Source organism: Passer domesticus, chromosome 8 (genome assembly GCF_036417665.1).
Source record: "Passer domesticus isolate bPasDom1 chromosome 8, bPasDom1.hap1, whole genome shotgun sequence".
NCBI classification, from domain to species: Eukaryota; Metazoa; Chordata; class Aves; order Passeriformes; family Passeridae; genus Passer; species Passer domesticus.
The window spans coordinates 8,556,929-8,580,972 of NC_087481.1; the positions used below are offsets into that span (position 1 = coordinate 8,556,929).

Here is a 24,044-nt window from a genome sequence, read left to right on the forward strand (position 1 = left end):
AGGCTGGAGCTTCATATTTAAATGATCCTGAGAAAGATAATGGCACCAAGGGCAGCTGAGGAGGCCCGAAGTGGACACCAGGAGAAAGGACTTTCCCTGCCAGGGCAGGGCTGTGGTGCAGCACGTCCCCCAGAAGGAGGCTGGAGCAGCCCAAGGTTTTGTGTGGGCAGGCAGAGGCAGGCAGGAGGCAGAGCTGTCATCAAAGGAAGGGGCCAGCCAGGTGGGGCATCCGGGGGATGATGACAGCCTGCAGGGACACAGGTGCAGGTTTGCTCAGTATCAGAAACACCTTTCCCTTGCTTGTCCCCACCTGTCATCACTGCCTCCAGTGTTCTGCTTTACCTGGAACATGGGGATACTTTTTCAGTCCTGTCCCTCAAAAGGATCTATTTTAAGTATGAGAAACTTCAATGTTTCACTCCCTTTTGAGTCCCTGAGAAGTTTTTTGAGCACACTCTGAGGGACTGAGTCTGATGCAAAGAGCACCAAAGCCCCAGAGGGTGATTAAAGTCCTGGTGCTGTGTCTGTGCTGCTGAGGTGGGCCAGGCTCCTGGCCCAGAGGCAGCTCCTGGCAAGGGCAGCGCTGCAGAGAGACAGCTCTGGCCAGGAGCAGCTCCTGTGCACAGCCCAGCAGGGCTGGGGCACTGCCAGGGCAGCTCAGGGACACCAGCAGGGCACAGCCAGAGCTGACAGGGGCTCAGCACTGGCAGGGGCTGGGGGATGTCCCAGAGGGGGCTGTGTCACAGCGGCACCTCTGTGGCTGTGTCCTAGAGGCACAGAGCAGCTGTGATGTCAGCAAGGGGCTGTGTGACAGCACAGAGTGGGCTGTGTGAGGTCACAGGTTGGGTTATGACATCACAGAGTTTGTTGTGTGAGGTCACTGAGCAGCTGCAGCATCATAGAGGAGACTGTGTGACAACACAGAGCAGGCTGTGGCATCATGGCATGGCTGTATGACATCATAGAGAGGACTGTGTGGTGAAAGTGTGTGCTGTGACATTACATAGTGGCAGCATGACATAACAGAGAGTGTTTTGTGACATCAGTGAAAGGGTTGTGACATCACAGAACAGACTGTGATGACACAGGGTGTGTTTGTGACATCATAGAGTCTTCTGTGACATCACAGTGCAGCTCTATGGTATCAGAGAGTGATAACCCAGCACTAGCCCTGTGATATGATGAGGGGGCTTTGTGACAGCACAGAGCAGGCTGTGACATCACAGAGTAGGCTCTGTGACATCATAGGCTGGACATCATAGAATGGATTCTGCCATCACCGCGTGCCTGTGTGTGTGACATCATAGAGGGACAGTGACCTCAGAGACCACCCTGTGACATCATATAATGGCTGTGTGACATCCCAGGGTCAGTTGTTTGTTATCACAACATTATCTGTGACATCATAATATGGGCTGTGACATCACAAGGGGCTGTGTGACATCACAAAGGGGCTGTGTGAGGTCACTGGAGAGGTCACTCTGCCCCAGCCCCCCCCACAGTTCCCCAGAGCAGTCCAATGCTGCTCGTGCACAGTGGGGTCCCCTGTCCCCCCGGGTCCCCCCGCCCCCGGCGCCGCAGCCTCCCCCAGAGGATGTTCCACGAGATCGACCCCAGAGCCTGACATGGGGACAGGGGCCAGGGCCCTGGGAGGTGGGACAGGGGGACAGGGACCCCCCAGCAGCATCCCCGTGTCCCCCAGGGCCAGAGCCTGGGCCAGGGCTCCTTCACCCTGTTATGAATGATGGCTTGAGAGCGCTGAAAAAATCCCCGGCAAGGGATCAGCAAAAACCAGATTTAATATTAAGGGACAGCACCACAAAGTTCCTTGGCAAGAGTCACTCTGCTCCTGACTGGACTTCCAGGCACACCAACGAAACAAAGCAACAACAAAACCAAACAAAATCAAGGCAGTCAAACCAGAATTGAACCGGGAATTGTCCCTACACCTGTGTGTGTGTGTGTGTGTGTGTGTATGACACACAAGGACAGCGAGGGCAAGGACAAAAGGAATACACCTGAAAAGCTTAACAGAGCTCAAACTTAAAAGGACTTAACTTATACCTTAACCTTAATTTCTGCCTTAAACTTCACTATTTAGCAAAAGAACATCACTTAACATTATATAACCTTACTTACAACTTATGACTTGCAATTTAACAGTGGAATAACATTTAACAATATTTAACTGAGTTTAGGACTTATATTAAACATAACAACTTAGCAGAAGAACAACTCCTAGCAGCAACTCTTATAACAACTTAGCTTAGACATCATGCTGTAACCTTACTTAGAGCCCTGACTGACTGAGATAGCCAAAGCACTCAAACCCCTCTGACAGCAGCATTTCTGCTACATTTCCCCAGCACAGGCACTCCTGTGTGCACACAGACACAAAGAGTCAGTGCAAGGCACCTGTGAGAAATTCCCCTGAGGACAGGAAATGCTCCCTGTGGATGCTTTGGCATCTCCCCAGCTGGTGTAGGGTTGAGCTTGGAAGAGTGGGGGGATCGGCTCAGGCTCCCTCGTTGTTCAGGATCCCCGAGTGCAGCAAACGGGAGAGTTCCCAGCTGGGAGAGGCCCCACTCAGAGGGAGTCGCTGGCCCAGGAGAGCTCCAAGGGGCTCTTTTTGCAGAGCTGTTTGTAGGGCCCCAAGAGAGGGGCTTCAGTCACAGCAATGGTTCATCCTGGCTGCACTTGGCATCAACAGCTTTCTCTGGCAGTGTGAGAACAGGGATGTTGTGCCACTGAGGGAACAAAAGCAGTTCCCAGGGCTGCTCCTCCAGAAATCAGGAGCTGGTTGGGCAGCAGCAGAGCCTGGAGCAGACAGTGTTTGTGCTGAGCTGCAGAGGAGCTGAGCCCAGGGGCTGTTGGCCAAGACTGAGGCCCAAGGAGCATTTCTGAGCTGGCAGGGCAGCCTGAGAGGGGGAGGGGGGAATGCAGCAGCACAGGGCCCATGGAACCAAGGGACCATGGTGACACTGTGGGGCATCATGGAAAATTGTGGAGATAATTGTGACGTTGCAAGGCCTGATGGAACCATGGAGAGACCATTAAGACTCTTCACAGCCTCATGGAACCAAGGGGCCATTGTGACATTTAGGGGACTCATGGGATCATGGAGACCATTGTGACACTAAGAGGTCCTGTGGAATAATCAAAGCATTGTGACACTTTGAGGCCTCATAAAACCAGTGAGACCATTGTGACCCTGGGGGTTCCCACAGAACCAAGAGGACCATTGTGATACTGTGGTGCCTGGTGAAACCAAGAGGCCTTTGTGACACTTCAGGGCTCCAGGGTGTCACAGAGGGGCCTCGTGTCATCAGTGGTCCATTGTGACACTGTGGAGCCAGAGGAGACCATTGTGACACTGCAAAACCCCAGGGTCCAAAGGTCCATTGTGACACATCAGGGCTCATGGAACAGAGAAGCCACGTGTCATTGTGGGGCCTGGGGAACCACAGAGGCCATTGTGACACTGCACGGCCTCATGGAATTGCTGGGACCATTGTGACACGGCGGGGCCTTCTGGAACCAAGGGGCCATTGTGACATTATGGGACCCCATTGAACCAAGGTGTTACTGTGACACTGCAGGGCCCCATAAAAGCAAGGGGACACAGGACAGGTCTGGCTGGTTTGGCCTCTCATGGGCTGCCTCACTGCTCCAGCTGACCTTGGCATGTTGAGGATCTCTTCTCATCTGCTGCTGAAACACTGGTGCTCCGTGCTTTCCTTCCCAGTGGAAAAATATCTCTCCTTCTTCTCCAGGCACCCATGGCCAGAATTGGGGTTTCATCTCCAGATTTCCTTATATCCAGGGATTGTTCCTACAGGAATATTGCCAGGACAACTCTGGCTGGCAGTGGTTTCACAAGGGTCAGCTCTCATTTGTTCCCAAAAAGCCTGGGGAAGGCTCCATGCTTTCCTTCCTGTTGCAACAAAATATCCTGCTTCTCCAGGCACCCATGGCCAAGACTGGTTTTCCAACTCCAAAATTCCATACATGCAAAGATAGCTCCCAGAAAAAATCTGCCATTTCTGATAAGTCTGGCTGGCCTTGGCCTAGTGAGACACTCACCTGCCTTCCAAACACTTGGGCTCTGTGCTTTCCTTTCTATGGAAAAGAACTGTCCTTGACATCCAGGTGCCCATGGCCAGAATTGGGATTTCACCTCCAACATTGCCTATTGTGACAGACTGGAGGAGATTGTTGGCTGTAAACATTTCATGTGTGAGAGAGGAAGAGGCAGGTCCACCTTGCCCTGCCCTGGAAGCCCAGCACTGCCCTACCCTGGAACCCCAATCCCCCTAGAGCCTCTATCCCAGCCCAGCAGTGGCTGCCAGTCCCTGGCACAGCACAGGCAATGCTCCACAGCCACCTCTGGAGCCCCAGCCCAGCTCCTGAGTGACCAAATGAGCCCAAGTCCCACCTGGGGGAAGGGCCCAGGAAGATCAAGGGGTACTGAAGGCTGACCAAAAGGCAAGCACACATCTTGGCCCTGCCTCCTCTTGGAATTTCCATCTGAACTGCTGGAGTCCAGGAGTTGGTAGCTCTGTCTGTGCATCTATAAATCTTATTTTTCTTTCTCTCTTTCTGTGTATACTTCTTCTATTTTTGTCCTCTTGTAAATTCTGACTAGCTTTAAATTGAACAGGCTTAGAGTTTGTGAAGTTGAACAGGGCAAGGTATTGCTTTCAGAAGTGATTTTTGGTGATTGAATGATGCATTAAACATTGTGACAAAATTTCTCTGATTTTCTAAAGTTGCCAGTAAAGGCTGTTTTGCTGTTTTCAGCTCCTGAGAATCTCTTGTTGGTATTTTTCCCGTGCATCCAACTCAGAGTACACAAACAACTGTAATTCCTTTTGAATGTCTCCTTGAGAGAGTTTTTAGTGGATGAGAGTAAGGGTTTGTCTGTCCTGCTTGGCACAGCCCAGTCAGGGCTTTCCCAGCCACATTCCACACTCCATTGCCCAGCTGGAGACACTGCTGCCTCTGAGTTGTGCTGGCCCAGCCCCAGGGACGCTCTCCTTGTCTGCCCATTCCCCCACGGTCTCTGGGCAGGGATGGCCTCAGTGGGGGCTGCTGACATCCTCAGCAACTTGGAGGCTGCTGCTGGATTTCACTGCTCCAGGGGCTTGTTCAGCCTTCAGCTCTTCAGTTCAGGAATTCAGTGCCCCAGGGCTCATTGACATTCAGAGCACCTTAACAAGCCAAGGTTCTGGGAATAATTTGATTTCAAATCACTTTTTTCAAATATATCTTTCAAATAATTTGTGGTTAATTAGACTGATTTCAGGAGTGTATTCAAACTGAATACGTTCTATTTTAAAAGACAGTGAGAAGACATTTTTTAGATCTTGTTTAGCTTTTTTTTACTTCTAATAAATTGATATGTGCAATCTCCACTTGATATTGAATCTACGTACCTCCTAATGCAGTTTGAATTAATATGAAAATCAAGACCCTTCATGGCTGACAATCAATCACACTCTGTCCCTACCCCCTCCCCACCATTTCCCCCATCCAAGCCCTGGCACTCAGAGCAGCCTTGTGAAAATCTCAGCTCCCTCCAGCCCAGGCTGCACCTGCAGCTTTCAGCTCCTCGGCTCCAACTCCCACCTGCTTTCCTTGGAGAAGGAGCTGCCCGAGACACAGAGGGATGTTCATTTCTTGTCAGCCAAAAAAGCCAAGGAAAACCACAGCTTCAACAAATGCAAAAGTCATTCCTCTGCTGGGTATTAAATTCGCTTTCCACAGCAGACACTCTCAGAGCAATGGAAAATACCTTCTGTGCCCAGCACAGATCCCAAGGTCCCCCCAAACCCTTCCTGCCCAGATTTGCTCTATACACACGAGGCACACACTGAATTCCGAAGGTCCCTCCATGCCCAGAGGGAGGAAAAGAGAGAAAGGAGATGAAGAGCTCTCCTGCGCAGAGCCAAGGTCCAAGTGCTCCTGCAGTGGGAACCACAACTGATCCTTTGGGCTCAGGGCCTGGTGACACTCAGAGGCACAGAAAGGTTTCTTGCCAACAAACACAAGTTGAACATTTGAGCAGTTTAATAACCCTCACAGCTCTTCCCTCTGCTCTCTGAGATGTGTCAGCAGTATCTGGCATGTCCACCAACCCCCAGGGGTTCCCATACAGGAACCGCCTCAGACAGGGATATAAGAAAAGGTAATTCTGTGATAGAAACACAATTAAGATTATGATTACTTATTTATTTATTTGAACATCAGAAATATCGGGCAACTTCCTGGAGCTCAAAGAATGAAACCAGTCAGTGGAGAGGCACTTGAATGACTAGAGAGCACCTGGAGGAGAAAATCTGGGAGCACTAGGAAGTATATAGATCCAGCTGCTCTAAATGAAGAGATGTTCTTAGACATGGCCATTTCAACAAGAGAGTTGCAAACACCTGAAGGAAGAGGGAGAGAAAATAACAAAAAGAATATTGGTGACACCAGTAGAAGGCAAGATCAGAATTTCTTCTCCTGGCATCAGTGAACATGCAGGAAATTACTGTTCCTTCTAGGAAAATTTTGCCATTCCTTAAAAGTTCTCAAATGACGCAGATAAAGATTAGCTTGAATATTATGAAACTAACAGATACTGAAACCTGCGCCCCTTTCCAGGCAGCCATCAGCTGTGTGCCCATGAACAGGCAGTGCCACTTGTGCCCTGAGGTGCCCAGCTGGGATTGGATCTCTCCGAGAGCACCTGAGGGAGAGCAGAGCACCTTGCAAGCTGCAGGTCCCTGCCAGCCCCGCAGGGCTCCTGTCCCATCAACATCTGCTCTGCTCCAGTCTGAAACAGGGCCCAGCATGGTGCCAGGATCATCAGAGAGCTGAGGTGTGTGCTGGAATTCCACGCCCTCCCCATCCCGCAGCAGCCCTGCATTTCCCTGCTCCAGCCTTGGTCTCCAGCACAGCCATGGAGGCTCTTTGGGCTCCTGACTGTTCCTGCAGCCCCCAAGGGCAGCTGAGCTCTGCCTGTGGCACAGTCAGGCCTGGCCAGCGCAGGCCATGCTCAGCAATTGCTTCTGTGTGCCTGGCCTTGCTGTCAGCCCCAGCAGCGGCTGCGTGGCCCCTTGGTGGCCCTGTGCTGGCCCAGCCATGGTGGCCCAGCCCCTGTGCAGGCCCAGCCCAGGCCAGGAGCATTGCGGCTGGGAATGGCCCCTGTGCCGTGCTGCCCACAGCAGCCTTGGGGCTCTGTGCCCCATGGCCTCCCTGCTGGGCAGCCTCTGCCAGCTCCTGCACAGCCCCTGGCACCTGTGGGCCTGCACAGACAGCCCTGGCCCAGGCTCTGCCGGCCTCTGGGCCAGCAGAGAGGCCGGCCAGGGCTGGCCATGGCCGGGAACAGGCCCTGAGCCCCGCAGGAGGATGGAGCTGGGCCACAGCCAAACTCAGCCCAGGCCAAAGCTGGGCTCAGCAGCCAGGGCTGCCAAGGGCTGGGGACAGAGGCTGGCACTGACAAATGTCCTGGGCCCCCTCCCTGCTCTGTCCATGCCCCCAAGGGCACGGAGCAGCCTCCTCTCTGGGGCACTTGCCTGTTTTCAATGCCTTGCTCAGGCGCTGGCCCTGCCCCACAAGGCCTGGCCTGAGTCCTGCCCCTGCACGCTCAGCGAGGCTGAGATGGACACGGATGGTTTCTGGGGCAGGCTCTCTGAGCCCAGCCCAGCTCCCTGCAAGCTCTGCCAGCTGCCCTGAGCTCTGGGCAGCATCAAGGGCCTCTCCCCAGCCCAGCCCAGCCGGCTCTGGCCCCACAGCTCTGCTCAGGCCAGGCTGCTCTGGCCACTGGCCCCACGGCCTCAACCCCTGCCAAGGGCACAGCAGCAGCTGCAGCTCACACAGGACTCAGCCCCAGCCATGGGGGAAGGTGCTGGGCAAGGCCAAAGGAGGCTCCCTGGCTGCCCTGCTCCCCTCTGGCTCAGGTGCTGAGAGCTCTGCAGCCCCTGCTGCCATCCCATGTGCCCAGGGCAGCACAAGAGCCCCGGCCTTGGGGCCCTCAAGAGCTGCTCCTGCTCCAGGCCCAGGGCCCATCCCAAAGCTGGGGCAGCCACAAAGCTGTGCCCATTTCTGTTCATTGCTGCTCTGATGGGGATGGATCCTCAGCCACTTGGAGGCTGCTGATGAATTTTCCTTCTGCAGAGGCCTCTTCTTTTGTGAGTTCTTCAGTTTAGGAATTCAGTGAAAAACACTCATAAATATTAGTTCAAAAAAACACAAAAAGAAAAGCCCCTTGGAATAATTGATTTTTCAATTCTTCTGTGGCTAGTTAGACAGATTTCAGAAGTGAATTCAAAGTGAATATACTGTATTGAAAACAATGCAGAGAGAACAGTTTTGACCTCTTTCTTTTACTTTTTACAGTTTTTTTTAATTTATATCAGCAATCTGCAATTGATATTGAACACAGCACTTTCTAATGCAGTCTGAATAGATATGAAAATCAAGACCCTTCTTGGCTGACAATCAATCAGACTTTGTCCTCCACTCCCCACCATTTCCCTCATCCAACCCCTGCCACTCGTATCCATCAGGAATGGTGTGGCCAGCAGGAGCAGGGCAGTGATTCTTCCCCTGTGCTCAGCACTGGTTGGGCAGCACCTCGAGTGCTGTGTCCAGTCCTGGGTCCCCCCATTTAGGATGGGCATAGAAGGGCTGGAGCGTGTCCAGAGAAGGGCAACAAGGCTGGTAAGGGGTCTGGAACACAAGTTTTGTGAGGAGCAGCTGAGGGAGCTAGGGTTATTTATCCTGGAGAGGAGGAGGCTCAGGGGAGACAAGGCAATGTCAGGGTACATGTTGGACTTGATGATCTCCAAGGACTTTTCCAACCTTGCTGATTCTGGGATTCTCTGAAACCACCCTTGCAGTAGTTGCATGAAGAGCCCTGGGCCTCCTCTTCAGAAGCTCCAGGAGCCCAGGTGCCTCAGCTTCTCCTGCCAGCCCCAAAGCCTATCCTGTCAGTCCTGCAGAGCCTCTGCAGCTCCTCCTCATTGCCCAGAACAGGGAGCCCCACAGACAGACACAGCAGCCCAGATGTGCCCCCCTGGCCTGGGGTGCCTCTGGCAAGGGAGCAGCACAGGGCACTTGTCCTGGGTTGACTATATGATGCTTTTATCCCCAATCGTCTTGTTCTGTTTATACTGAATAATAAGTTTTACACCTTTAAGACTCTCTTCCAGACAGTGAGGAGGGGAGGGAAGAAGCGCGCAGTTTGTTTTCAGACTGTTCTCACTCCTCCACATTCCTGCTCCTGGACTGTGTTGTCTGTGGATGGACAGACAGCGGGACAGAGCTCCTTTTTTCCCTTTTTCTTGCTTTTAGTTAGTTTTAGCTAGCTGAGGCAAAGAAGTTCTCCGGATTGTGATTTTTTCCTTTTTTCTTGGACCTGTTCAAGCCTGCTCTGGACTGAACACCCAGAAGAGCACCGGCAGCTCCACCTGTGGCCCCCTGGCAGGGCCTGGGCCGCGGTGTTTCCAGCACCAGAGAGACTGATCAAAGACTGAGTGAGCCGAGCTGCAACCCGGGGAGGGGACTGTTCTGAGTTTGCTTTTCCTTAGGTTGTTTGATATTGTTTTATTGTTTAATATTGTTTGGTTTCTATTGTTTACTAAACAGGTTTCTTTCCACTTTTCTCCAAGGAGATATTTTCTCCCGAACCGGTTGCAGGGGGCAGGGGCAATTGAATCTGCTGTTGTAGAGAAGCCCATTTGGAGGTTATCTCCCAAACTTGCCCTAAACCAGGACAGCACTGCAGGAGCCTGCAGACAATTCCTGCAGCACTTGGAGGATGATCCTGCTCCCCAAGGGATGTTCCCATGGTGCTAAGTCAGGAACTGGAATGGGGAGTGGGGCCAGAGAGGAAAGGGCAAACAGGGATGGGCTATTTGCAGGGCAGGGAACAGGGGTGGGCAACAGGAAGAAATTTGTACAAAAAAAAAGGGGAAAAAAAGCAAAGGTGAAGCCAAGGAACTGCTCAGGGCAGTTTGGGGGTGGCTGCCAGGCAGCCCTGGCTCTGAGCAACAGCGTCTGCAGTGGGACAGAAAACTCCCAGCTGATGGGAACAAACTTTCTGGCTGACTGCAGAGGCCAGGACAAAGCTGAGTGGTTTCCCTGGTGTTCCCCAGCCCTTGCTGGCCCCAGGGGCTGATGGCATTTGTGCTCCCTCAGGTTCATGTCCCCACAGCAGCAGCATGGGGCTGCTCCCGCCTGCTCTGTGCAATGCAAACAGGGGCTCCTGAGCCAGTGCTGCCGTGGCTGTGCCTGCAAGGATGCGGCACCTGTGTGAGCTGGGGGAGAGGCCAGGGCTGCAGAGGGGGGATGTTGTTGGCAGCTCCATCAGGACGCTCTGGGACGCTGCCCTGGGCTGTGCAGCACACTGGGGATGGATCAGCCCCTGCTCTGCTGCTCCTTCCCGTCTCCCCCAGGGCCCTTGTAGAGCCCCAGCCATGCTGTTTGCCCCCAGCCTGCCCACGGCCAGCCTGGGGCTGCTCATCCTGGGGCTTTTCTGTGCTGAGCATTGGCCTGGCCGTGTTCTTGAGAGAGCCTGGGCAAGGAGCCTGCAGCCCCCAGGGCCTGGCCTGAGGCGTCAGCGCTGCCCCAGCAGTGCCCATGGCCTGTCCCTGCTGCAGCCCCGGCACTGCCACCCCCAGGACTGTGCCCGGCCCCGAGAGCACTCAGGCCCTGCAGCAACACCAGGGCCACCAGGGCAGCGGGGCAGGGCCACGGCAGCAGCACTGCCAACACCAAGTGCTGCTGCTGCTGCTGGGCACAGCTGCTGTGCCAGCACTGATCTGCCCCAGCTCTGCAGACAGACATTGCTGCTGCAGCTCCAGACAAGGTTCAAAAGGGGACCTCCTCTGAAAATTTTCCTGGAGATCCTTTACTTTGTTTAAAACCTTAGAGAGTACAGCTCCTCATTGACAGTGCATCGGTCACAGCAAAGGTGGGGAGAAACAAAATGAGAAATGGTACAAACCATAGTATTTTTCTGTGGAAAATATTAAAAAGTAAAACAAAGAAAAAGAGCATTCAAATAAAACCAACAAGATGTATCAAACATGATTTTTATTACAAGTGATATGAAGAAATTTTCCAGCAGTTCAGTGTTTCTGAAATCGTCCATTCATCAGGCTCCTCACTGCAGCCTTGAGCTCCTGGTTCCTCAGGCTGTAGATGAGGGGGTTCAGGGCTGGAGCCATCACTGAGTACAGAACTGAAAGGGCCACATCCAGAGATGGGGAGGACATGGAGGGGGGCTTCAGGTGAGCAAACATGATAGTGCTGAGGAACAGGGAGACCACAGCCAGGTGAGGGAGGCAGGTGGAAAAGGCTTTGTGCCGTCCCTGCTCAGAGGGGATCCTCAGCACAGCCCTGAAGATCTGCACATAGGAGAAAACAGTGAACACAAAACAACCAAAAGCTAAACAGGCACTAACAGCAAGGAACCCAACTTCCCTGAGGTAGAATTTGGAGCAGGAGAGCTTGAGGATATGTGGGATTTCACAGAAGAACTGGCCCAGGGCATTGCCATGGCACAGGGGCAGGGAAAATGTATTGGCTGTGTGCAGCAGAGCATGGAGAAAGGCACTGGCCCAGGCAGCTGCTGCCATGTGGGCACAAGCTCTGCTGCCCAGGAGGGTCCCGTAGTGCAGGGGTTTGCAGATGGACATGTAGCGGTCGTAGCACATGATGGTCAGGAGGGAAACTTCTGCTGAAATGAAAAAGGCAAACAGAAACAGCTGTGCAGCACATCCTTTGTAGGAGATGGTGGTGGTGTGCCAGAGGGAATTGTGCATGGCTTTGGGGACAGTGGTGCAGATGGAGCCCAGGTTGCTGAGGGCCAGGTTGAGCAGGAAGAAGAACATGGGCGTGTGCAGGTGGTGGCCGCAGGCTACGGCGCTGATGATGAGGCCGTTGGCCAGGAGGGCAGCCAGGGAGATGCCCAGCAAGAGGCAGAAGTGCAGGAGCTGCAGCTGCCGCGTGTCTGCCAATGCCAGCAGGAGGAAGTGGCTGATGGAACTGCTGTTGGACATTTACTGTCTCTGGCCATTGGGAGATGTTCATGTAAAAAAGTCATTGACATGTTAGGAGAAACTTCTTCCAGCAATATCAAAGCCTTTTCCCACAGACCCTTCACCTGTAACACTCTGAGAGCTTTAGATTTTCTAGGAGATTTTCCTTCAGCTCCAAGTGGGGAACCCTGGTTGGTGCTGGTTAGTGGGACTGCAGCTTCAGGGCAGCTATACACAGGGTTTTTCTAATTCAGCCTTGCTGTGCAGACATGGGATGGGGACATCGACCTGTCCTATTGTTCCACTTTGAAACCCTGTTAACACAGAAGGGCCTGTCAGCATCTGCACTCCCCTGTACTAGAGTTTTACAGCTTTTCTTCATTTATCCTGCTGACTATTTTTGGATATCAGAACCTCTCTCCATTTCTGCTGCCCTGAGGGAGAAGAGAGTGAGTATTCTGAGGTGAGGCAGTGAGTGGAGAGTGAGGGGAGGAGGTCTATCTCCCTGTCCTGCTCCAGGATTCTCTGGGCTTTCACCATTCCTAGAAACTAGATGATCACCCTACAATGTTTCCTTTAAAAACCATCCTGACACTGCTGAGAGCACATGGAATCCTCAGAGTCCACCAAATCTCCATCTCCTTCTCAAGGTCTCAGCCCCACATTTGTACCCAAGGACACACGGGGCTCATGTCATCAACCCAACAGCATTTTCTCATCATAGACCTTCTCTGTCTCACCCTGGAGCTTTCAGATAACACAGAGATGCTACAGGACAGGTTTGCATCCTGGATTGAAGCTCAGAGCTCAGAAGGAAATCTCAGGGAGACTTCCGGGTGTCCTAATGATGGCATTGGATGAAGGCAGATGCAGCTCCTTCCCTGCCTGCACTGACAGCATTGCCCAGAGCTGGGCACTGGGCACAGCGTCACCCTGAGCCAGCTGTGCCCCCTCCCAGAGCCCCCAGGGCCGGGCAGCTGCTCCCAGCCCTGTGCTCTGCAGAGGCAACTGGGCCCGGGGCTGCAGAGCTGCCCCACGGCTCTGCTGCAGCTCTGCCTGCACAGGAGGGGCTTCACGCCTTGGAGCCCCAGCCCTGAGGGCAGAGGCTTGGCTGGGGGACAGGAGGGAGGGGGCTTGTTCAGAGGGAAGGGCTGCACTGGAGGGGCTCCTGTGGACATCTCTAAACTCTCCCTGCCACAGCATTGCTGGGATTTGTTTTCTCTCCTTCCCTGATCTTCTCTCTGCTTCCTGGAGATTTTCCTCCTGCAGGTGTTTCCCTGTTCCTGATCTCTCTCTGCCAGCACTCACAGACACCAAATTTCTGTGCACTCTCCTTGGCCTGAAAGAGCCCTGCCTTTTTGGAGGGCACTGGCTGGGGGCAGGTTCTGTTTGCAGCTTGGAGAACGGACAGCTCAGACTGAGCCTGATGGGTCCAGCAAAGGTGATGCTGCTGCTGTCCATGGGCAGAGTGTCTGAAAGCACATTAGGGATCTCCTGTGAACCTACTGATCACTAAAAGCAACAGTTCAGATATCTCAGGAACATGTCAAAATTCATAATCAAGCTTTTAATATTTTGGTCCCAATCCCAGACATTCTCCAAGAGTAGGAAACTGAATAGAAACATTAGGAAATTTCCTCATATTTATCAAAATCCTTGTCTTGGAAATGTTATACAACTGCTCAGAACCCCTCAGCATGTCAGAGCTTCATGAGCATTTCACCTCCCCTGCACCAGAAATATTCAGAGATGTACTCACAGGGTCTGCAGGTGCTGCTTAAACTTGAACCCCTGGTGCGAGGACACGAGGCTTGACTCCATGTTGATCAGAAGGCTGATTTATTATGATATATATTATACTAAAATACTACATTATAACTATACTAAAAAGCACAGAGAGAAGAAGATCAGAAGGCTACAAAGACAAGAATAGAACAAGAATGAATAACAAAAATCCTGTGACTGCTCACAGCCTTGGCACAGGTGGCTGTGATTGGTCACTGATTGAAAACAATCCACATGGACCAATGGAAGATGCACCTGTGGCACTCCACAGCAGCAGATAGTTATTGTTTACATTTCTTTCCTGAGGCCCTCAGCTCCTCAGGACAGGAAAAATCCTAGCAGAGGCTTTTTCACTAAAAATCCTGGCAACATCTCACCCTTTTAAATTATTAAATTAAATAGAAAAAGAAATGTTTGCAATTTCTTCTACTAGGGCTTTGCAGAAGAGAGAACAACACCTCTTGAGGTTCATCTGTTGCCAATCAAAATCTCAATCATCTGCTGATGTGGAATGGCCAAGGAAATTCTTCACCTGTAAAACATTCAGGGAAATTCTTCACCTATCAAACATCTAATTATATCATATCACTAAAACAATCTTAAAAAATAAGAAAATGCAAAAAACATGCAGAGAAAGTTCATTGTTTCAAGTCCAAACAGCTGAGTTTCAGGACAGAGTCCATGGACTGAAGATGTTCTTCTTTGACATCTCTGGAAATCCCCTTTGGTCCTGAAACAGGCTTGCAGAATTCTGAAACAAAGAACTGCTAAAGAAAACAAGAATTATGCAAAATTCATTGACAGTCATGAAACAATTCAGAGAAAATTTCTGGAATGGCCTGGCCACAGCCCTTCATTGAACCACTTGGGCTGAGGCTAATTTTCAGCTTTTCAAGGCTTTTGAGCTGCTAGCTCTTTCCACTTTTCTTTATAATTTTTTTTTTTTTTTTTTTTTTTTTTTTTTTTTTTTTTTTTTTTTTTTTTGCAAAGGAAGAAGAGTAGCAGCAGCAGAGCGTCTCTAGGACCCTTGGGTGGCCCTGGTCCTGGTGGACGGACCAGAGAACCCAGACCTGGCTCACAGAATGGTGGCCCAGGTCCCTGTGGGGAAAGCAAAGTCCCCAAACCCAGCACTGGACGGGGCGGAGGCCCCGGCCCAGGGAAATGAGCCAAACGGCCCAGAACCAGCCTGTGAGGCGGGTTCTGCATGCTCAGAACCTGGCAGGACCATGCTGCCAGTGTCTTGAGAGCAGAAATGACCCACTGCTTCCTCCCCCCAGCAGCACCGGTGCACACCGGCAGCTCGGGAAGAGAAGCTTTCTCAGGAATTGTCATCCCAGATCTGAGGGTTTCCTGTCCCCAGAGCAAGTGAGCAATGCTTGCTTCGCTCTGTGCCTCTTGCTCCTGCAAGGCAACTGGCACTGCTCCTGCTTTCTGCCCCTCGGCACCACCCCCATCCCCTCTGGGCTGGGAACCAGAGGCAGATACCACAGGAGCCAACTCCCCCACGCCGCTGGGGTGCTTGGGGGAAGGCAGGCACCCCAACCCCCAGGGAGAAGCCCCCGACCACACGCGAAATGACCCAGAAACCACACTGATTTTGAACACAGCCAGCCGAACTGCTCCTGCGGTGAGCTGGCGGGCTGTGCCCTCTCCACGGAGGGACAGACTGTTCACAGGGTCTGATGCGAAGGTCGGAGCTGTGGAAGGCAGCGGGACAACTGGGGTGGGTGGTGCGGGCAGCACGGGCGCTGGTGTCGGCTCTTGAGATGATCCTGTGGGCTCAGCACCATTCTTGGCATGCTCTTTCACTGCAATTGGGTTGGCAGGGAGCAGCAGGCTCAGCACGGGCGGCGGGGCCGCATCCCCCGCCGGGCTGGGCGCAGCAGCCGAGTCTCCTTCGGGGTCCGGACACTGCAGCACAGGTGCAGCCATCAGAGCCGGCGGAGCCGGCCCGAACGGCAGGATCGCGGGCGGAGCCGCGGGGTCCAGCGCCTCCCGCGGGGCCGGCTGAGGCGGAACCGCGTCCCCCCGGAGTGGGGGGAGCGGAGAATTCCGCGGCGAAGCGGGCAGGGCCGGCTCCCCATCCCCCCCAAGAGAAAGAGCGGGGGGGAAGGCAGCTCTGCCTGCTCATGCTCCAAGGGAGCAGAGAAAAACTTTTGCTCAGCTGTGGGCAATGCGGGGGGGCTGCGAACCCGCGGTTCGTCTTCTTTGAGAGGCTCCTCTCGTGCCGAACCTGGTGGAAACGGAGCGCGACCGCGCCACCGAGCCACGATGTCCCCTGCAGCCTCCCTTTTTTCCAAAATACAGAATAAGAGCCATAGGTGCACTCCATACATTGTTGGGAGAGTAACACCCTGGTCCTTTGTCCACTCAAAAGCAGCGTCCATGAACTCCCAAAGATCTAAATCAAGGGAGTATACGACATTTGTAAAAAATCTATGAAATTTTGCCCATCTGAAAAACTCATAACACAGTCTCTCCCACACACTATTAACTCCATTCTCGTGTCCCCATCTGTGCCAGAATTTAATAACTTTCTTCTCTGACGCAGTAAACGGAACCTGAGCTCCCGAAGGTATGTTTTTCCAACTTTCCTCCCACCTTCTGCGAATGGCAGGATCTTCAGGAAGGGAAAAAATAACAGTACCTTTAGACAGTGTCCTTGTGGATCCAGCTGTGCAGCTCTGCTGCTCTGCGGTCTCTGGACACAATGTCCAGGAAAGTCCAACGGGTTCTCCTGTTTGCCTTGGCTGTGAACTCTGCCCATCTTCAGGGTCTCGTTTCTTCAGCTCCAGGCTGGACTCTGTGGTCACTCCTGGGGTTGCCATCAATTTCACACGTCCAGGGGTCACCAATTGTTGTTTAGGCTGCCCTTTGTGTGAGGACACGAGGTTTGACTCCACTTTCATCAGAAGGCTGATTTATTATGTTATATATTATATTAAAATACTACATTAAAACTATACTAAAAAGAATAGAGAGAAGAAGATCAGAAGGCTACAAAGACAAGAATAGAATAGGAATGAATAACAAAAATCCTGTAACTGCTCACAGCCTTGGCACAGGTGGCTGTGATTGTTCACTGATTGAAAACAATCCACATGGACCAATGGAAGATGCACCTGTGGCCTTCCACAGCAGCAGATAGTTATTGTTTACATTTCTTTCCTGAGGCTCTCAGCTCCACAGGACAGGAAAAATCCCAGCAGAGGCTTTTTCACTAAAATATCATGGCTACATGTTCCCAGCATGGATCACAGGGAATGTGGGTCACCAGGGCTGTGCCCAGCGTGGGTCCTGCAGTAGGGGATGGAGCTGGAGCAGCACACGAAGCTCTTCCCGCACTCGGGGCACTCGCAGGGCTTCCCTCACCGGTGCCTCCGTTGATGTTGGGTCAAGGTAGAGCTCCTGGAGAAGCTCTTCCCACACTGGGGACACTCGTAGGGCCTCTCCCCAGTGTGGATGCGCTGGTGGGTGACGAGGTTGGAGTTGTGCCTGAATCCCTTCCCGCAGTCGGGGCAGCAGAAGGGCCTCTCCTCTGTGTGAATCCGATAGTGCCAGAAAAGATGGGAGCGGATCCAAAACCCCTTCCCACACTCAGAACACTTGTAGGGCCTCTCCCCAGTGTGGATATTTTGGTGGTAGATCAGGTTGGTGCGAAGTCTGAAGCTCTTCCTGCATTCCCCACACTCGTAGGGCCGTTCCCCACTGTGGATCACCTGGTGCCTGATCAGGCTGGAGCTGCACCTGAAGCTCTTCCCACACTCCAAGCACTTGTGGGGCTTCTCCTCATCATGGAGCTGCTCATGGACCACCAGCTCTGAGCTCTGGCTCCATCTCCGGCTGCCTTCCCGGCCCAGGCTGGCTCTTTCCTCCTCAGATCCCTGTGATCTGCATTTGCAGCCCCTCCTCGTGCGGCATCTCTGGGGCTTCTCCTCCCCGTTGGGTTCCTGCGCCGTGGAGCCGCTCAAAACGGCCTCTGCCACGAGGTTCTGCCGCGGGGATTTGTCCTCCCTGCTCTCCATCCTCAGCTCCTGCTCTGGGGGAGGAAGGACAAGGACAGGATGGCATTTGCCTCCGGGCCACAGGCAAGGGCAAGGAGATGCCCCCAGGCTGTCCTGCAGCAGGGGCCGTGCTGGGCTGGGAGATGGAGCAGGAGAGAGTGCAAAGGGGCACTGACTTCCTCCTCACCTGCCTCAGTGTCCAGGGACATCTTCCACTTCCTCACAGCCTCACAAGATCTGGCAATGGGAAATCCTGGTTTGGGGAAAACTAGGGATGAGCACATTGACTTTGAAAGTCTTTCTGCCCAAGTCCCTCTCTACAAGTCACTGGCCATCGGGGCTCCAGAAAAACCTCCCAAACACCAAGATTCAGCATTGAAAAAGCCTCCCAGGAATTCCCCGGCCCTGCTCCCTCCTCTCTGCTCTTTGGGAGTTCCCCCTGTCCCAGCTGCTGGGGTCACGCTTGCATTCGAGGTCCCCCTTCTCCTCGGTGCCCGCCCTCCCCAGCCTGCTGGCAGTCCCAGCAATCCCAAAAGCTGCCCCCTCTTCGCTCCCCATTCAGGGGTGCCGGGGCATTTTGGGCTCCCTTCTGGGCTCCCTTCTCCCCTCATGCTCTGCTCTGGGCTGCAGGGGCTCCAAGGAGTCCCCCCTGCCCCTCTCCAGCCTCTGCAGGCTCCCGCCAATGGCGGCGCTCCCCCCTCTCTGGGCTCCCCACTTTGGGCTCCTGGGGGACACAGGGCTCTGCTCCTCCAGGCTGCCTCTGCCGCCAGCCGCCACCGCCCGATGTCCCCCCGATGTCCCCCCGAGGGGCCTTTTCCGCTCAGCCTTGCACTTCTTCATTCTCCAAACCTCCCCCCAAAAAACCCAACTGGGAGGAACTGGGAGTGACTGGGAACATGCTGGTCGTCACTGGAAAAAACTGGGCTTATACTGGGATTAACTGGGATCATGCTGGAGATGACTGGGATCATCCTGGCAGTGAGTGCCACTGCACTGAGGCTGACTGGGAGTGCTTGGCAGCAAATGGGATCATACTGGAAGGAACTGGGAGTGACTGGAACAAAAGGGAGGGTGAAAGAGAGCCGCTGGAACCATGTGGAGCACAACTGGTTCATACTGGCAGGGACTGGGAGCACACTGGGCTCATCTCTGGATCATACTGGGAGGGACTGGAGCAATACTGGGAGAATCTGAGAGCGACTGGGAACACACCCTGCACATCATCCCCATACTGGGAGTGACTGGGAGCAACTGGGATTATACTGGGACCACACTGGGAGGGCTGGCATGTGACTGGGATCCAACTGGAGCTTACTGGGATCATATTGGGGTTGAAAGGGAGCGACTGGGATCACACTTTGGGCTACTGGGAGCACCTGAGAGAAACTGGGATCATGCTGCAAGTGAACTGGAGGAACTGGGCAGGACTGGATGCATGCTGGAGGCAGCTGGGATATTCTGGGCATGACTGGGGAATCACACTGGGAGAACTGACACCTTCCTGGGGCCACTGGCAGTGCCTGGAAATGACTGCAGACATGCTGGGACAAGGTGGGAAATGTTGGGGGGTTTTGTGGATTTTGGGGGATTTGGATTTTGGGGGTTTTATTGGTGCTTTGGGGAAGTGTTGTTCTGGAGGTGTTTGGGGGTTTATTGATTTTTTTTTTCTTTTGGAAGGTTTTACTGGGATTTTCCTGGGTTTTTGGGGATTCTCAGAAATTCTGGGGGTTTTATTGGGATTTCTAGGAGATTTTGAGGCATTTTATTGGAATTGTGGGGGCTTTTAGTGGGATTCATTGGGGATTTGAGGGTATTTTGAGAATTTTGGTAGGCTTTTTGGGGTTTTGTGGGGTTTTTTGGGTGTTGTCATGATTTCTTTGGGTCTTGGGGAGAGTTTTTGGGGGATTTTTGTGGTTTTTGGGATATTTTTGGGGGGATTTGCAGGGTTCCATCGGGATTTTGGGCATTATTGGGATTTCAAAAGATTTTGTGGGTTTTTATTGGGATTCTAGGGTGTTCTGATGGGATTTTTTGAGATTGACTTCGGATTTCATGAGTTTTATTGGGATTCTGGGGCTTTTAAGGAGATTTTGATGCCTCTCAGCCCTTCCACAAACCCTGGGACAACCCCAAAGGTCCTAGACCCATAAATGCCCCACAAATTCCATTAAAAATCCCAAATTCCTCAAGAAATTACAATAAGATCCTCCAAACCCCCAAAGAATCCCACAAAATCCCAGTGAAACCCACCAAACTAAAAAAAAAACTCCCCAAAATTTCACTAAACCTCCTCAAAAATCAACCCCCCCAACCCCAATAAAATCCCCCAAAATCCAAAACTCCCCAAATCCACAAAACCCCCAAAATCCCATAACCCCCCAAAACCCAATAATTCTCTCCAAAACCCCAATAATACCCCTCCATCAAATCCCTCCAAAGTTCTAAAAAAAGCCCTCGCAAAATCCCCAAAAACCCTCCCAAAAATGCCCCCCAAAATCCCCCCAGACTCTCTGGGGCCGTCCTGGATCAGGGGCACCGGCCGGTGGAACAGGAGCCACCTCAGGGGCCCTCGGAGCTCTGTGGGGAGGGGGCACCATGGGAGACCCCCAGAAACGGGAGGGGGGGGCTGGGAACCCCCAGGATCCCCAAATCTCCCCCGGGAACCCCAAATCCCCCTGAAAAGCCCCAAGGTTGGCCCAGGACCACCCTGGAACCCCAAAGTCCCCCCAGGACCCCCCTCGAGACCCCTCTCGGGACCCCTCTCGGGACCCCTCCCCACCCCCAGATCCCCCCACAGTGCCCCAGGACCCCTCCCCAGACCCTCCCTGACACCTCACGATCCCCCAGCCAAGACCCCTCCCCAGACCCCGCCCCACACCCCCGGAACCCTCCCCAAAGCCCCCCCAGCCCCCCGGACCCTCCCACGCCCCCCCGATCCCCTCTCAGCCCCTCCCGGCCCTGTCCCGGCCGCCTCAGCAGCTCCCGGAGCGCTCCGGCCGCTCCCAGCGCCGCCCCCGCTGTCTGCAGCGCCCGGCACCGGCACCGCCGCTGCGGCTCGCCTCTGATTGGCTGCAGCGGCGCGGGGAGGCGGGCGCTGCTGAGGGGAGCCGCGTCCTCATTGGCTGGTTCGGGGCGCGGCGCGCCGCTATTGGCTGGGGAGCCCGTGCACGCGGCGGAGGCGGGAGATTCAGAGGCGCGCGCGGCTGAGGAGGGCGCTGAGGGGAAACTGGGGGGGTTTGGGGCGGTCTGAGGAGAAATTGGGGATTTTGGGGAGATCGACGGGAAATAGGGGGGTGTGCGGTGGGTTTGGGGGGAGTGAGGGGCTCTGAGGGGGCTTTGGTGGGTCTGAGGGGGCTTTAGGGAGCTTTGGGGGCAGCTTGAGAGGGTCTGGAGTGTTCTCAGGTGGGTTTAGGGGGATCTGAGGGGAATTGGGAGGGTCTGAGGGGATTTTGGGGGATTGTGAGAGGAGCTGGGGGGCTCTGGTGGGTTCTGAGGTGCATCTGGGGGGATTTAGCGGAGTGTGAGGGAATTTCCCAGGGTTTGGGGGGGATTGAGGGGGCTGAGGGGGATTTGGGGCAGTCTGATGGATTTGAGGGGGGTCTCAGGTGGGTGTGGGGTCAATTTTGTGGGGAACTGGGGGGTCTGAGGCTCCCGGGAAGGTTTTGGGGGTCCAGAGTGATCCTGGGCCAACCTTGGGGGGGTTTGGGTCTCCCAGAGGGGTCCCGAGGGAGATTTGGGGGTCCCGGGGGGTCCCAGGCCCCCCCTGAACCGGGGTCTGGGGGTTTCGGGGCGAGGGGGCACAACAGGGGTTCCACCCCCCCCTCCCGTTTCTGGGGGTCTCCCATGGTGCCCCCTCCCCACAGAGCTCCGAGGGCCCCTGAGGTGGCTCCTGTTCCACCGGCCGGTGCCCCTGATCCAGGACGGCCCCACAGAGTCTGGGGGGATTTTGGGGGGGGGGTTGAGAGGGTGTGTGGGGATTTTGGGGGGGTTTATGTGGATTTTCGGAGGGCTTTTTTGGACTTTGGGGGATTTTGTTGGGATTTATGGAGAATTATTGGGGTTTTGGGGGGTTTTGTGGATTTAGGGGGTTTTGGATTTTGGGGGATTTTATTGGGGGTTTTGAGGATTTTTGGTGGGGGGAAATGCATTGAAATTTCTCTGATTTTTTTTTTAATTTGGGTGGGTTTCATTGGGGTTTTGTGAGATTCCCTGGGGTTTTGGAGGGTTTTATTGGGATTTTTGGGGAATTCTGGGGGGGCTTTAGGGTTGTTCTCAGGTGTAGAGAAGGGGTGAGAGGCACCAAAATCTCCTTAAACACCCCAGAAGTCCCAATAAAACTCATGAAATCAGAATTAAATCTCACAAAATCCCATTAGAACACCCTAGAGTTCCAATAAAAGCCCACAAAATCTTTTGAAATCCCAACAAACCCCCCAGAATCCCGATTAAACCCCACAAGTGCCCCCAAAAATATCCCCTAAACCATAAAAAGCCCCACAAAATCCCCCCCAAGACCCAAAGAAATCATGGCAACACCAAAAAGACCTCCCAAAAAACCCCCAAAAATCCCAAACCCTCAAAGAATCCCACTAAATGCCCCCACAATTCCAATAAAATTGCACCACGCGTCCAAAATCCTGCAGAAATTCCAATAAAACCCACCAAAAATTCCAAAGAATCCCACCAAATCCCAGTAACTCCTCTCAAATCTTAAAAATACCCCAGAAAAATATTTCACTAAACCCCCAAATACCTGCAGAAAAACACCCCCCCAAAGTGCCAATAAAACCCTCCGAAAATCCACAAAACCCCCCAAAATCACCCTCCAAACCCCCCAAAATTCCCCAACTCCCCCCAAACCAAATAATTCTCTCCACAAACCCCAGTAATTCCCAGCTGTTCCCAGTGTGGTTCCATCACTCCACTATGGTTACAGACACTCCCAGTATGGTCCCAGTTGGACCCAGTTGCCCCTGCTCTAGTCCCAGTCACTCCCCAGATGATCCCAGTCCCTCCCAGCACAGTCCCACTCACTCCCAGTTGCCCCCAGTGTGGTCCCAGGTCTCCCCATCATGGTCCCAGTCGTTCTCAGCGTGGTTTCAGTCCCCCCAGTACGGTCACAGACACTCCCAGTATATCCCAGTTGCCCCCAGCATGTCTGCAGTCATTTCCAGGCGCTGCCAGTGGCCCCAGGAAGGTGTCACCTCTCCCAGTGTGATCCCCCAGTCATGCCCAGAATATCCCAGCTGCCTCCAGCATGCATCCAGTCCTGCCCAGTTCCTCCAGTTTGCTTGCAGCATGATCCCAGTTTCTCTCAGGTGCTCCCAGAAGCCCAAAGTGTGATCCCAGTCACTCCCTTTCAATCCCAATATGATCCCAGTAAGCTCCAGTTGGATCCCAGTCACATGCCAGCGCTCCCAGTGTGGTCCCAGTATAATCCCAGTTGCTCCCAGTCAGACCCAGTATGGGGGATGATGTGCAGGGAGTGTTCCCAGTCGCTCTCAGATTCTCCCAGTATCAGTCCAGTCCCTCCCAGTATGATCCAGAGATGAGCCCAGTGTGCTCCCAGTCCCTGCCAGTATGAACCAGTTGTGCTCCACATGGTTCCAGTGGCTCTCTTTCACCCTCCCTTTGGTTCCAGTCATTCCCAGTATCTCCCAGTGTATGCCAGTTCCCTCCAGCATGTTCCCAGTCCCTCCCATTATTCCCCAGTATGATCCCATTTGCTGCCAAGCACTCCCAGTCAGCCTCAGTGCAGTGGCCCTCACTGCCAGTTTGATCCCAGTCACCTCCAGCATGATCCCAGTTGATCCCAGTAGAAGCCCAGTTGTTTCCAGTCACTCCCAGCATGCAGCCAGCCACTCCCAGTTGCTCCTGTCATGATCCCAGTTGCTCCCAGCTGCTCCCAGTCACCCTCAGCATAATCCCAGTCACTCCCAGTAGATCCCATTTGCCCCTAACATGGTCACAATTGCCCCTGCAGGCTCCTGCTCCCTCCCAGTATGATCCCAGAATGATATCAGTACAAAGCCAGTACAGTCCAAGTGTGATTCCAGTATGATCCCAGAACAAACCCAGTACAGTCCCAGTCACTCCCAGTATGATCCCAGTATGATGCCAGCAGAGCCCAGTCCCTGGCAGTGCTGCCAGCGCTGGGATCCCGCAGCCTTCTGTGCGTTCCCCCGTCCCGGCTGTGCCGAGAGGAGCCCCAAGGGCGGGCAGTGCC

At 53.6% G+C, this 24,044-nt stretch overlaps 1 protein-coding gene and 1 pseudogene across 1 annotated transcript; both read right to left on the reverse strand.

Annotated features, from left to right (window-relative positions):
- LOC135305609 (zinc finger protein 850-like) overlaps positions 1-20,541 on the reverse strand; it is a 398,104-nt pseudogene extending 377,563 nt beyond the window's left edge.
- Positions 11,118-11,669, reverse strand: LOC135305998 (olfactory receptor 14J1-like; the record flags this gene model as incomplete). Its single annotated transcript, XM_064429570.1, has 1 exon — positions 11,118-11,669. A coding segment is annotated over one exon (552 nt), but the record flags the coding sequence as incomplete, so codon positions are not given.
- Positions 20,542-24,044: the final 3,503 nt, after the last annotated feature.